This window comes from Corythoichthys intestinalis, chromosome 1, assembly GCF_030265065.1.
Source record: "Corythoichthys intestinalis isolate RoL2023-P3 chromosome 1, ASM3026506v1, whole genome shotgun sequence".
Taxonomy (NCBI): Eukaryota; Metazoa; Chordata; class Actinopteri; order Syngnathiformes; family Syngnathidae; genus Corythoichthys; species Corythoichthys intestinalis.
Genome location: NC_080395.1, coordinates 56,375,001 through 56,390,864, shown reverse-complemented (window position 1 = coordinate 56,390,864; position 15,864 = coordinate 56,375,001). Strand labels below are relative to the sequence as shown.

Here is a 15,864-nt window from a genome sequence, read left to right as displayed (position 1 = left end):
TTTGCCTTAGTTCCCTTCCGTCTACTTTGGACATGTGAACATTTTAAAACTGTTTCATCCTTTAAAGATAGACTCAAGTCAAGATTTTGCCGATTTAGGAGTATTTTGGATAAAAAGTTGGTTAGGTTCGCTCGTAAGGTTTACTACAACAGAGCCTTTCTGAGAAGTTTACTGCTCTAAAATGGCGGCTGTTTACTTTCGCATGTAGTTCTATATGCATGAGATATCTAGGCGTAGATTGTATGCTGTCTGCTAAATCAGGAAATATTGGAGCCACCTAGCCAAGCATCACGTTTGCTACAGCGTCTCAACAAACACTCTTCCCTCTCCGTGTCTGACTTTTCTCGCGTCATTCATCCAACGTATTAAAAACATTGTCTCGTTGCAGAAACGGTGCCCAAATCCGAACGGATGAAAAAAAAAACGTAATGCACGAAAAACGTGCAGATTTTGAACGTAACGTACGGTGTACACATTTAAAAATGAGTGATCACTTGTACAAATTACGACGAGACCGGACAACTGACAGGTATGAATTATAGTGGACCGTCACAGTTAGGTAGTAGCACTCTGTAGCATGGGACGTCCAACTATCAGTGGTTAGGGCGAAACTATGTGCTTTAGCGAAATCATCTTCGATGGCTTTGCGTGCCATTTCATAAATGTCGGGGATTATGTTGTTGGCGAAATATGTCCGCGAAGGAACAATATAACGCAGGTCAAGCGTTGCAATTAAATTAACGAAGCCCGCATTTTCAACCACGGAATATGGTTGCATGTCTTTTGCAATGCACATACCCACTGCGTGGGTTATTTTCTTGTGTTTTTCTGACCTGATATTGTAAGGCTTTTGGAACACCTCTTCTATAGACCCGTATGTTTTCACTGGTGTCGTCTTCGGGGTTGTCCTGCTCTGAGAAAGCGATGTCTGTGGGTGATCCTGGCTGAGGTGCCGAGTCATGCTAGAAGTGTTGCCGTTAGCATAGGGAACAAGCGCTGAGCAATGCTTGCAAATTGTTTTATTTATTTTTTTCTCAATATTTTCTCTCCGTCTGCATTGTAGTCCACGGGGAAACCGAAATGTTGCCACACCGCAGATTTGAAAGAAGCCGGAGCTTCCTCAAAATTCGGTCTGTCGACTCCTCCGCTCGCCATAACTTTTTTTGTTTTCTTTCTTGTTTCACTTTCACCTCGCTCGTAAGCGAGAGAAGGCGTTACTCGGCTCCTATTACACAGGTGCTTGACAGCGATTGGACATTTACTCGCGGGGCGGGAATTTCTCCACAGCAGCGCTTCACGTCACACAGAGTTTGACCAATTCATTCCACAAGCGTTCGGAATAAATTACTGTAATTGCAAAACCAAAAAGGCGCGGTTCATAAAGGCGTATTGAACCGTACAGGGCGAACCGTACGGTTCGGTTTTGAACCGCAAACCGTTGCACTGCTAGTTCCTTGGTTTTCATAATGCTCTCTGCACTTTAAACAGAACCCTGAGACTATCACAGAGCAGGTGCATTTATACAGAGACTTGATTACACACAGGTGGATTCTATTTATCATCATCGGTCATTTAGGACAACATTGGATCATTCAGAGATCCTCACTGAACTTCTGGAGTGAGTTTGCTGCACTGAAAGTAAAGGGGCCGAATAATATTGCACGCCCCACTTTTCAGTTTTTTATTTGTTAAAAAAGTTTAAATTATCCAATAAATGTTGTTCCACTTCACGATTGTGTCCCACTTGTTGTTGATTCTTGACAAAAAAAATTAAATTTCATATCTTTATGTTTGAAGCCTGAAATGTGGCGAAAGGTTGCAAGATTCAAGGGGGCCGAATACTTTTGCAAGGCACTGTACCTACACTAGTAGCAGATTATTCAAAAAAGATAACTGACTGCTAAATATAGGTAGGTCCCGGGTTAGAGCCGGGCTGTATACCGAAAATTTACCGTTACCGAAATTCTTCACGATGTCCGATGTAATTTTGACCATGTCGGTAAATTCAGTATTTTAACAAAACAAGAAAATATAGTGTTTTCGTCCCGCTTAGACTCTGTGTTGTCCGGCTATGTTCATTCCCCTTTAAGAAAGCAGTCAGTGTGCTTACGTATGAAGTCACGTGATTATCAGGAACTCAAACAAACAGAATTCCGGTAGGATATCGCTAGCGGCTAACGCTAGCTACCGCTGCAAGCAAACGTGATGGAGTCGGGCTGAAGGGAAATTCACCAAACTTTCACCCGCCATTAAGTAGACTCTTGGCGGCCTCCAAACAGGCTTTCACCTGCTTTCCTCCCTGGTTCTCAAGATTTCAGGAGAGGGTGCGTTCTACTTGTAGCCAGGCCACAGGCTAACACTAGCGGCTAATGCTATAAAATGAAGGTGATGGAGTCAGATAGCGGCTCTAACCTTGTCAAAACGGCTGAATTTAATGAGTGCATTGGGCACGGACTGCATCTAGCAATTAGTATTTCCCGTTATTTTGTATCTGTGTGTCTGTGTGATGTATTTGATATCTTTTATGAGGGTAAAGCATTCAGCATAAATTATAATGCAACAGTGAAGCCTAAATAGTATGACCGCTTAATGGGCACAGCTATTTTTCTGTATATGTTTGCTTCATTCTATGTCATTACTGGCATGATAAAATCTTAAATGTTTCATTAGCAAAAGAGCAGTATAGCTGTAATGTGTGTGTGTGTGTGTATGTGTAGGGGTGTGTGTGTGTGCGTGTGTGTGTGTCTGTGTGGGAGGCTCACGTGTGCGTTCTGGGGGGAAAAAAAACTGAAACCTTGAAGTAAACACTTGTGTTGAGTAATTATGTTACAGCAGCCATTAACAATAAGTTGTCTGTTTGAAGTGTTTTGTTCAAACTTTAAGTCATTTGTGTTACAATGACATGTTTTCACAGTCGTCGTATTGATTTTTATAATGTTGTACATTGTTCAAGTCACACAAGCTGTTACAAATGTTCATACTTGAATTGTTATGGTTTACAAGAATTTTTATATATTTAATGTTTACACTGCACGTACAATTGTGTAAGTATCTTAAATTGAAATCTCGTAAATAAATCAACGAGAAACAATTCATTTGTATTTCACAGATTGATTCAGATTTTCAAATTATATAACGGTCTGCTTGGGCGAATTTACCGTCATTTATCGTTATTGACATACATAAATCTGCTCAATTTACCGTGATACGTACTTTAGGCCATATCGCCCAGCCCTACCCCGGGTTACGAGTTGCATTACTACACTAGCGACGTAACACGAATTTCCGCCTAAGTCGGAATTAACCCTTTAAGTACCCCAAAATACCCCTTAAATCTCAAAATAACTACCCAAAAACATGCATTATCTCTCATTGGACTGTCCTCGCCAATATATTGGAGCTAAGGCCTACCTAGACAGCGAGACAAGCTTCGAAATGACTATGTCAGATGTCTGTGTGGTTGGCTGACTTTATTCGGCTGTTAATGACATCAACTAAAATAAAAATGAAATGAAATTAGATTCGTCTACAATAACATCAATTCAAATTTGCGTTAAATAAATAGCTGACAGCGATAAGAATCGACACAAACAATTAGCATGTATTAGTTTGTATCCGCACATCATCAAAAACAATAACATCAACACGCCCCAAGTATTTAACCACATTTGCACAATACACAGTACAAAACATGTTATATACAGGTCTTGCCTCTGTGGATGTAATACAAGCAACAAATGTGCGCTCAAGCTTGCAGCTCTTTCCCCTTCTTTGTGGGAGCAAATGGTTCTTCCTCGTGTGTGTGCGAGCGCTCTTCTTCGTGTGTGCAATTAAGTTCTTCTTCGTGTGTACATACGCTCTTCTTCGTATGTCCAAATACTTTCTTCATCTACATATCTTACTCGTGTGCGGAAGTACTACCTGCTCATACATCACAAAACAAAAGTCAACATTATTAAAAAAATAAAAGCGACCCTCGTGAGGAAAAGCGGCATGGAAAATGAATGAATGAATAAAATAAAACAACAACAGTGTCGTAAAGTGTCGTAAAGTCGAAATCACGTATGTCGGGCATGTCGTAACCCGGGGACTACCTGTACATAAGATATACCATGGGATACTTTTGAGATTAGCACGTTGGCGTTCTCATACGTACTCCAGTTTCATATGTGGCCCTTTTAGAATATTAATTGCTCACCTCTGCTCTAGATGAATGGAGTGATACAGTTACCGGACTTGCTGATTTGTGAAATGTTTAATATGTAGAACTCTTAACAGTAAATTGAACACTTTGACACTACAGCACGGAGCCAAATGTCGTTCTCCAGGAGTGGTGCACATGCATTGTGGGATGACAGCCCTTCTAGCATTGGCTACAGTGCAACAGGTTCAGGATTCAAGGTGTTACAAGCATACCTGTCAGCCGATATGCAAAATCAAACCAGTGTGAAGCTGAAGGGGAAATTTCCTCTTTCCCACATCCCTTCACTCAAACCACTTTCATCACCATCTGCCTCTTTGCTGACAATCACTTAAAAGTGATCCTCACACACAAAGTTTCAACACTCTCTTAGTAAGAAACCAACCATGGGTAGAAAACGGTACGATTAAGCTAAATCTTTCAAGACTAGAGATTTCCTCAAGAAAAAGGATCCCCTTTAAGTCCTTTGCTACAAATGGCTGAAGGAGGATGATGCAGAGGGAGGAGAAATTGTAGGCTTGTGTGCATCCATGAAAGACTCTGACTGAAGTAATTTACACCACAGCAGAGCTTAGAGGCTAATCAATATGTAACAGAGAGAAAAACATAAATGTACATTGATTGGGTGGGCAGGGTTTTTGGTTAAACACGAACAAAATCATATCTTTCACACAATCTGCCATGTCCTTTGCCTGCTCTGAGCACAAGCCATAGGCTGAGAAAATGAGCAGTGATTAAAAATCGACAATGTAATGAGCTTGGGAATAAGAGTATCGAAGCACACACTGTATGCAGCTACACTGTAAGACCTTTGGTGGGTCTTCCTTTTCTGTCTTCTAACAGATCTCTCTCTACTTTACAGTCCTATGCAAATATAACCAATTATCGCAGGCAATTTTTCATGTGAAGAATGTAAAAGGTGAACTTGTATTATTTATTTTACCTTATTTTTCAGACCCTTTAATGTCATTTTGTCAGGTTTGCAAGACAATTTGTGTTGAAAATGGCAAGAATGTCCTTTCTCAAGCTATGTTACTTGGTTATTTTTACTTCCGCAAACAACAACATTCACAGTACAGTGATCCCTCGCTATTTCGTGCTTTGAACTACGCGCCCTCAGCCCATCGCAGATTTTTTTAAAGTAAAAAAATAAATACATATACAGTGGCACCTCAACATACAATCACTTCGACACACGATCTTTTCAACATCCGACGTAAAATTTGACTCGCCATTTGTTTCTACATCTGACGACATGATCAAAATACGATGACATGACAGCACCGCAGACGGACCCACGGCAGATTTTCTTGTGAGAGAAATCAACACAGGATTCAAAAAAGTTGGTACAGGTGGTGAAACAAGGAAAAAGGTGACGCTTACCATTTAAAAATGAAGATTCAAATTATAGAAAAATATGAGCGTGGGGTGGGCATCCATGAAGTGGCTCAACAATAAATTTCCACGAGCCACCTCCGACGACCGTTCACCAGTCTTTATACGTTAAGTTGACAATTATTATTGTGGTAACATCGCCAAAGAAATCGCCATCTTCGTCACGTTTTTTTATTCATTTCAGAACTTATCCAACACAAAACTCCTACTGTCCGCCACAGTTGACGGTGTTCTCAAGAAAACATCAAAAGTGAAAGTAAGCTGTCAACCACACTGCTCCCTCTCTATGTCACATCAGCCATGCGGTGCGTTCAGGTACAGCAAAAAACGTCCGCCACATTACAACCCGATTCATTACATTATTATAGGAATTATTATTATTATATTACTATTCTGATTTGTATTTATAATTTATTTGTTTTGCTATTAATTGTAATTGCCATTTGTAATAGTACCAGCAGTATTTATCAGGGATTTAGTGTAGGTTTTTGGGCTGTGGAACGAATTAATGGAATTATAATATATTCTTATGGGAAACTCCTGCTCAACATACGACCATTTCGACTTACAAACAAGGACCTGGAACGAAATAATTTCCTATGTTGAGGTTCCACTGTATACAGATGAGCCGTCCCAAGCCAATCACGAGTCTCACTTTTCCTCCTGCTACTCTTTGTTGGTCAGGCAGTGCACTGGAGTTGCTTAGTAAATTTAACAATGATTGACAGCTGTTTAATGTTTGATCTTGCCACAGATGCTTGGAGGCCACAGCTTCAATGCACCGCATGCGTCAATCATCATTTAACTTGTTAAACAGTTGCTGTTGCAACTCATTGTGTGTATGTGAGATGCTTGAGCGGATTTGAGTGGACTTACTCAATGAAGCATTTAATAAAGACAAACATTTTTGTACTTTATTCTTGCTTAAAAAAATATTCAGTGGGACAGTAACATGTTTTAAAAGTTATTATAATTATTACATTTGAAGTGCCTAAAAACCATTTGTTAAAATATATATCTACATTTAAAAAAAATTTTTTTTTTAAGCGGAGGGGCGCTACTTCGCGGTTTTCCACTTATCACGGCAGGTTCTGGTCCCCATTAACCGAAAAAAAAAACAAAAGATCACTATATGGCTGAATGGATCAAATTTGAATATTTAATATTCAACTCTTCACTCTGCGGCTTTTGGATGAGTGGGTGTTTTACAGTGTCCCAAAAATTTTGACATATCATAGGCAAAATCATTTTAGCAATTCCTAAAATAAACTAATTTTATTTTTAGAATTTAGTGGAATTAAATCTAATGGTTTATTATTGTTCATTTTCGGGTCGACCGCATCATCGCAGTGAAACGCATCCTGGAAGCGGTTCAACACGTCGTACTCAAAAAGAACGGCAGAGTTCATTATTTGACCCGAGACGCAACCTTCTTGTATTAATTCTACTTGGTAGGATCAGGCAGACCGCTAGTCACTTGTGTAAAAATATGGTGGATCCGGTCGATTGTCAAAATAATATGCAATTAAATTTATTAATTTTGCTTTAACTTTAGAAAATCCATCAATAAAGCTTTTGAAAAGCGTTCATAAGAAAAAAAAAGATTCATTGAGGGATTTCATTTGTAAAATATGTGTTTAAATATTTTGTCATTGTGATTGCTTTTCTCTTCAGCACATGACTTTTTTCTTTCTTTCAGAAAGAAAGAAAGCTGACCAATATGCAGGGTCTGAAAGGCAAACGGTTGTTGTATTACTATCTTTAAATACCCGCTTCTCTCGCGCGATCTTGCAATCCTCGCGTGAACCGATCGAGCCGCTCTACTTGTAAAACGCATCTTATGGAAATTGGGGGTGAGCATCATTGGGGCGTTGATGCACTAGGATCGCTGACGTGCCGTAGACATGTGTGTTACCGGGGTAACTCTACACAGTCTTGGGGTCTGCAAAATTTGGGAAAACTTTGCCAACTGGCAAACAGATTTGAATGAACCACATACTGTACTAGTACAGTGGGGCAAATAAGTATTTAGTCAGCCACCAATTGTGGTCCCAAACACACAGCCAGGGCAACAAAGCAGTGGCTTCGTAAGAAGCATTTCAAGGTCCTGGAGTGGCCTAGCCAGTCTCCAGATCTCAACCCAATGGAAAATCTGTGGAGGGACTTGAAAGGAATGGGCCAAAATACCAGCAACAGTGTGTGAAAAGCTTGTGAAGAGTTACAGAAAACGTTTGGCCTCTCTTATTGCCAACAAAGGGTACATAACAAAGTATTGAGAAGGACTTTTGGTATTGACCAAATACTTATTTTCCACCATGATTTGCAAATAAATTCTTTAAAAATCAAACAATGTGATTTTCTGTTTTTTCCCCCCCCACATTCTGTCTCTCATAGTTGAGGTTTACCCATGTTGACAATTACAGGCCTCTCTAATATTTTTAAGTGGGAGAACTTGCACAATTAGTGGTTGACTAAATACTTATATGCCCCACTGTATAGGGCACACATCATCTGGGTTACACACTCGTTTTGTGCATGAAACAGTGGAAAAACTGGAATCCCGCAAGAGGCATGTGTGAGATCATCTTTAGAATCTCACCTTGAATAGTCCATGCTTGTGGCTGTGCTGGCCCAGCCACACTCCACTTCCTGGGGTGAGTTCCATCTGAGGAGGGTCTATAACTCGCTCATAAATTCTGTAAAGACAAAAAAAGCAATACAATGAGTGATGATGATGATAACAACACAGATTCTTTCCTTACAAATGCAGGGAGGGACATCTGTACTTGCTGATTAACAGTTCTTTAAAAATACTGTGACTTTGTTAATGTGTGCGTCCCTTCTTTTGCGTCATGGGAAGCAGAGTGGCAGGCAGCTACTACTCTTCTCAAGCATGACGGTGGGCATTCGTCCCACTGTTTTTAATCGGTATTTATATCTGGACTTGAGAAGTACGCTGGATTACCTAAATAACTGACAGAGATAACAAACAGGCTTCTTTATTGTCAAGGCTGATACTCTAAACATCAGACTCATTTTGAGTCAGGCTTTAAGAGGCCTGAGAAATATCTGAATTTGTGTCATATTTTGTCCTCATTACAAAAAAAAAAAAAAAAAAAAAAAAACATGGCTAGACACACTCATAGTTGTGATACTGAATTAATATGGCATAACTTAAAATGATGTTCAAATGATAGATTGATCTTTCTCAAGAAAAAAAAAGAGGCCTAAGCAATACCTTATTTGTAAAAAAAAAAAAAAAAAAAAAAAAAAAAAAATGGAAAAAAAACAGCCCGACCAGTGGTCACCAACAATTGGGCCATTGAGTGCAATTGGATGGATAAAGAGTCATGTGGAGGGTTTCTGCCCCCCATATACTTTATACAAATATTATCTGCATAATTGCATATGACTGGTTAGCATATCCGCAGCATAGTTCACAGGCAGTGGGTTCAAATCTGGCCTCCGACAATCCACAATGGAGTTTGGATGCGCTCTTCATGTAGGTCTTACTTTGGCTTCCTCCAACAATCCCAAAAAATGCATGGCAGGTCAACTAGAGAAACTTAGGTTTCTGGAGATGTGAATTTATCTTTGCGTGCCCTGAAATTATGTGGCAATCAATTTAGGGTGAGTACACCTCGTGCCTGAAGTCATCCTGGGAGGCTCCGGCACATTAGTGAATCAAAGTAGGTTAAGCGGTACAGAGAATGGAGTGATGGAAATTTGTGTGCACAGGATTATCAATAATAATATTAAACTTTGGATTTATTTAAAGTCTTTGGGCACTCAAAGAAGCTTTACAATGTATTATTCTTTCACTCCATACTTGGTGTGGTATTTTCACACAGGCAAGTAGGGTGAAGTACTGTATGTTGCCCAATGATACAATGACAATGGGTACAGGTGGGAGGTGGAGTTCAACCACCCAATCCTTCAATCAGAGGAAGACCCGTTAAACCAACTGCAGAACCACATGTGCCACTGTCCCCCCATTAAATTAATGACAGGGGTACACTCCAATGGTGACAAGTAATCTGAATTTGTATACAGGTCAAAACATTTTGTAACCTACATCAATGCAGTTCTAAGGTCATAAATAAATTAAATTGGGGATTAAGAAAAATTAATGAGTAAATACAGTATTATACTGAACAAAGTAATTTTACATTTTACTAAATAGTAATACCATATGCATTTAAAAGACACGAAACTACAATATGCCTTTATGTGTCCATAGAGCCTGTCCTTTTTTGTACACAGCAACCATATTGTTAAATGGCCGGTAAGATAATAGGCTGTCCACAGGTTTCCTTAACAGATATTTATGAACGGCAGGTTATGAGGAAGGCAAATGAAATACTGGATTGTGTAAATTATTCCCTTCATTGTTCATTTGCGGTCCTCCCTTCAGGCAGGAGATTCAGAGTACCTTGTTTTAAGTCCAACAGGACAAAGAACTCGTTCTTACCAAGTGCAATTAGGTTGCTAAATTTGCACAATTCTTGCACTTAGAATGCGAAACTGTCTATAGCAGGCATGTCCAAAGTCCGGCCCGGGGGCCAAATGCGGCCCGTGGTCAGATTTCATCCGGCCCCCAGCCTCTATCATAAAATCAATAACGTCTGGCCCGCACACCGACTTAATAATTTGGTCAGCAGTACTGCTACAAGCATATGAAGTAGTTTACACACTAAATGCTGCTCCTCATTTACCCACTAAAAAGGGAGCAGCACTCTAAGCAACATTACCACATGTGACCCTTTACTCCCAATTTTCTAAAATGGCGACAATCAACAAAAAAAAAAAAGTTGACTGCGACGGCTGGCGCTTCAAGGATAGGTGGAAACTGGACTATTTTGTCACTAAAATCCGCAACGACTGTGTCTGCCTCATTTGCAAAGAGACAGTCGCTGTTTTTAAAGAGTTCAATATGAGGCGATATTACCAAACAAGACACGCTGACATGTACGACAATATTACAGGGTAGATACGTAGCGAGAAATTGAAGCAAATGGAAGCTACTTTAATTTCACAGCAGCAGTATTTCGCAAGAGCCCGAGAGTCGAAAGAGAACGCTAGTTGAGAGATTGTTGAAATTATTAATTAAAAAAAAAAAAAAGTAGTGCTGCAACGATTAATCGATTAACTCGAGTATTCGATTAGAAAAAAATATTAGAACTAAATTTTGTTTCTTCGAGTATTCGTTTAATTGAAGTGGCATTGTAATTCATTCATTCATTTTCCATGCCGCTTATTCCTCACGCATTGTAATGGTTGATTTTAAAAGTGTTTGCATTTAATTTTACTGATGAGGATGGATACAATGCCCTCTGGTCTGCCTCTTTTCACATGGCTGAATCCAACTGCTCCCTGTTAAGACCAACATAAGCTATGTTTTTGTTTGAGCGAATTTTTTTTAATGCAGCGGTCTCAAACCGACTCCACAAAGGGCCGCAGTGGGTCCTGGTTTTTGTTCCAACAGATCCAGCACAAACAGTTCAACCAATGAGGTTTCTACTAACATAAGCAGCACCTGATTGCAATCAACTGATTACACTTGTAAGAAACCAGATTGGTGATAAGGTATTTGTCTCGTTTGGTTGGAATGAAATCCAGTACCCCCTGCGGCCCTTTGAGGACCGGTTTGAGACCACTGTTTTAATGCATTCTTAATTTAGTTTGTAGGTATATTTAGCCGTTTTTTTGTGGGAATATGTGTCTAAACCACTTGTTAAGAGCATTGTAAAAAAAAAAAACTTTAGCATTTTATAGCATTTAAGCTAGCAGACTTTTTCTATCCAAGTTAGCCAATTGTTCTTTTGTTGTACACAGATCCTCATTTAAAAAAAAAAAAATTATATCGTTTGAGGCTCAGCAAACACTGAGGTGTTTTAATTTTTCATGTTCCATATCCGATTACTTGATTATTCGAACAAACTAGTCCATCGATTAATCGACTACTAAAATATTCGATAGCTGCAGCCCTATAATAAAGCAAATGTGACACACAGAACGGCTTGCTAAAATTTGCTTGAATATATTCTACGTTAAGGATGTCGGCCAAGGTCGGCCCCCCCACATTTTTACCACACCAAATTTGGCCCCCTTTGCAAAAAGTTTGGACACCCCTGGTCTATAGCATTTTTAAATTGTCTGTGTGTTAGTTATTGTATGTGTATGAGTTATTGTTGTGTGCTATCTGTATGCTTACCTGCAGTTTCCCCTTCTTAGGGGACAATAAACTTAAACTGAACTGATTTTCAGAGGCCGTAAGATATGCTGAGTAAGGATTGTGGGCTTGCCTATGGTCTGTGGTAAAAACAAAGTATAAATGCCAAAAACACTTGAAAGGCAAATGTTTTTTTTTTTGTTTTTTTTTCTCAGGTTTTATGATCTTGAATTTCCTAAGCAGAATAAGAGGAAACAAACTGGATTTTGAATGTGCTATACTGTATTTGCAGTCTTGAAAAAGCTCATCAAAATCACATTAAGGAGAGCCGAAAATCTCAGTATAGAATTTTTGATCCGAGTGTCTGGTTTCATTGCAATGACTCACATATGCGCCATCATACCTTCAGCATTTTATTAGAAATTACATCACTTTAAAATGGTGGCAATGATTTACAGAAATTGAGAAATAACGCACGCTTTGGCTGATTGCACACCCTAGGAAATTGGTTAAAATTGTGACCTGATTTCACCACTAGTGCAAGCCAAAGGTTCAGAAGCCACTTTTAATTTCACATGTAAAAACACTGGTTCGCAAAAGGCAAATGACAATACCTTTTGACAAATAAATCACAAAACCATTTTCATAGAAGCGGGGATGTTTGGAAAAATTGGATAGAGGACAATATGTGTAACTTGTATGGCAGAAAAGTCAGCAGCAGTGCAGGTAATTGTCTCTAACAGTTCTATAAAAGTTTATCAGGATTTTATACTGCTAATCACAACTACCATAGGTTTATGCTTCCACCTCAAGTGTGTTATTAAGGTCTATTAAGCTGCATCCTTGCCCAACATTTAAAATAATACCCAAAAAATCTAGGGGGGGGTCTTCTAATCCAAAATAACCTCATATGTTGCTCATACAACATAATAACAGCGAACATTTTAGAAATGAAAAGAAAAAGCTTTTAATTTTTTTTTACATCCATATTATTGTGTCTGATGCCTATTTCAAATATGTTTCATTTGTATCTCCTTACTTTGAAGTTTTGTCTTAGTGAATGATACAACTTGTTGCGTCTCTCATGATTCACTATTTCAGAAAATTCTGATTCTCTTACAGTTGTCTCTTTTTAGTGGTTCAGTGAAAAAGAAAAACAGAATAGTGCAAGCTATCAAATTACCCTCAATATTCCAACATCAAATCTCATGGCATCTTGTGCCAAAATGTGTAGGGGGGAAGCAAATCAGATGGGGGTGCTGATCCTCTTTCTTAAAGAGAGGGACCGAAGAGTGTGTTCATCCATCTCATACCAAATTCAGAGGTCAGGTCAGGCAGCAGCTTCAGTTGGGAAGCTCAGACTTCCCTGTCTCTATCTACTTTGTCCAGCTTTCCTACCTAAATACAGTACCTAGGTGTTCCAGGCCAGCCGGGAGACGCAATCTCCCCAGCGTGTCCTGGGTCGACCCCGAGGCCTTCTTCCTGTTGGATGTGCCCGGAACACTTCACCAGGGGGATGTCCAGGAGGCATTCTAATTAAATACCCTTGCCACCTCATCTTGCTGAGCTTGGATGACCAAATTTCTTACCGTATCTATAAAGGAGAGCCCAGATAGCCCGCAGAGGAAACACATTTTGGACGCTTGCATCAGGGATCTTGCTCATTCAGTCACAACCCAAAGCATAGGGTGAGGGTTAGAATGCAGATCAACCAGTAAATCCAGAGCTTTGGACTGATATTGAAAGGCAAAAACTTTAAAAAAAAAAAAAAAAAAAAAATCCCTCGTGTAAGGAATGTGTAGTGTACACATTTGAGGAAAATGCAGTAGAACAAGTTAAAAAAATTGAAATATATACATACATGTACACACGTACGTACATACATACATATACACACATACAGTATATGCTGTATGTACATACATACATAATTTCCAAACATGCATTCATACTGTACATACATGCATACCGTAAAAGTGCAAAGGGCATTCTAGTCCCTTTAAATAAGTAAGGCATACAAACACTCGAAGTATATCTTCTCAGACTTGCTGTCAGTCTATATTATTCTTAGGATTTTTCTTTAGCTTCAGCTTTGGATGTGTAATTGAAAACTCAAGCAAAGTTGTAAAACTTTTAATGAAATACAGAAGACCAAAAAGTAAGCATCGAACTTCATTGCCTTCTGCTCTAGCAAGAGACTGGTTTGCTTTACTGTTTTTATCTTTTTGCCTATATCTGAAGATTTATAGAATCAGATTCTGTGGCAGTAATTATCCACAGTTGATCTGTCAATCTATTGTAATTCCACGTTTAAGTGTTGTGAAGGGAGTGAATTAAACTGTGCTATTTAGCTGCAGCAATTAATTTAATAATCAAATCAATAACCAGTTGTTTATCAAATTGACAACAATGTTTATAATCATTTGTTTAGAACCACCATTTCACCACCAGGTTTAATTTTCCAAATCCTATAAATGTAATTAAACACGCACATTTGCTTACTAAAACTTCTACTTTTACTTGAGAAACAATGATTATTTACAGTATGTTCGCTATTTTCTGACATGATAAGGACCAAACCAGTAACTGGAATAGCGCTCAGTTTAAAAAGGTTTCTGAATATATGCAAATTCCCTCACTGTTATACAATTTTGCTTGATTTTTTTTTTTTTTTTTTTTTTTTTTTTGAGGGGGGTTGTTGGGGTTTATACAACAACAAAAAGTGATATTCAATAAACAACTGTAATCAGTTAATAAGCAGAAGTAAAAAATATTTACAACAAACTTAGGAGCAAAATATTTTTATCAAATTCAATATCTTAAAATGAATGGCATCATAGATAAAATAATTGATTATAATATACTGTATATATATATATATATTATAGCCAACACAGAAAAAAAAATCTACAACAAAAAACTAGATGAGGGGATTTACAAAAAAAAAAAGTTTGATGGAACTAAGTACTTAGAAAATGCTATATATAATATGTAGTCATAAAAACTGTCCAGAGTTAGAGCACATGTAACTAGATGGAATATAATATGTTAATATGCATCACGTTCAATAGATTAATGGACACAATGACCCAAAATTCCATAACCTTTTGCTTAAGGCAGGAGTGCTTTTACTTACTGTATGCAGATTAAGATACTGTAGATCGCAATCAGGTGTTGGACTCACCCAGTTCCTGAAGAAACAGTGTGCCTCCTTCCCATCTGTACTTACCTCCACTGAACAGTGACCTTACCAGTTCATAGAAGCGGCTGTCCTTTTCTTACAAGATACTGTAACAGTAGTTATTTTTTTATTGGCTGAAAAAAAAAAACAACAACAACAATGGAAAGGCTGGTATGGTGTGTATTTATGTACCCAAGTGTCCCCTGGGTCTCCTTGGCACACTCCTTCTCTTATAACTCATCACCAGCAGCAACCCCATGTTTGGGTGTCTGCCTGAAGGAGGTGGGTTGGCGCTTTTAATGAGACACTCTATCACACCTTACACAAGACTGGAAAGCTTCGAAATAGCAAGCTGATATAGGTTTAGAGATTCTAATGATACCCAAAGGCTAACAGATTGTTGGTCTCATGGATTGTGACATAGGCACGAGTTGGCATTTGTCACACAAGAAGACGTTTAGGGAACTGTTGCTGACTCCTTAGTTGTGGTGATTCTAAAAGTAATATTGATGGTATACAGTGCGGGGTCATGCAAAAATGCTCTACTTAATACTGGTTACTGTTTTGATGCATGTCATTTGTAACTTTGTAAAGTGTTGAAAAAGAAGAAAGGAGGTGTTCAATATTGTGAAGATGGTTGTGACAGTGTCACGGTGAAGCAGTGGATGGGGGTCGAGAATTAGCAATCATTTTTAAGGCCATAAATTAAAAAAAATAGTTCTCGATGTATTCAGATCTTACGTTTTTAAAGTAAAGATTAGGATAGAAAAAATATTTATTATATTTTCATTTCCTGACACCACACTAGGCGATATGCTACTATTCTAGCCTCTGCTGAACTGGGGCAGACTGACAGAGGTGAGGCAGCCAATTTGTGTTATCAACCCTTCCGACCACCAAGAGCTACTCACTCGC

The 15,864-nt window shown here is 38.7% G+C and overlaps 1 protein-coding gene across 1 annotated transcript in view; it reads right to left on the bottom strand.

The window, feature by feature from the left end:
* Positions 1-15,864, bottom strand: part of LOC130913588 (protein kinase C-binding protein NELL1-like) — a 308,184-nt gene that overhangs the window by 215,023 nt on the left and 77,297 nt on the right. The window contains exon 5 of the mRNA XM_057832310.1: positions 8,196-8,292. Coding sequence (XP_057688293.1) covers positions 8,196-8,292 — 97 coding nt within the window. The remainder of the gene's footprint in view (positions 1-8,195; positions 8,293-15,864) is intronic.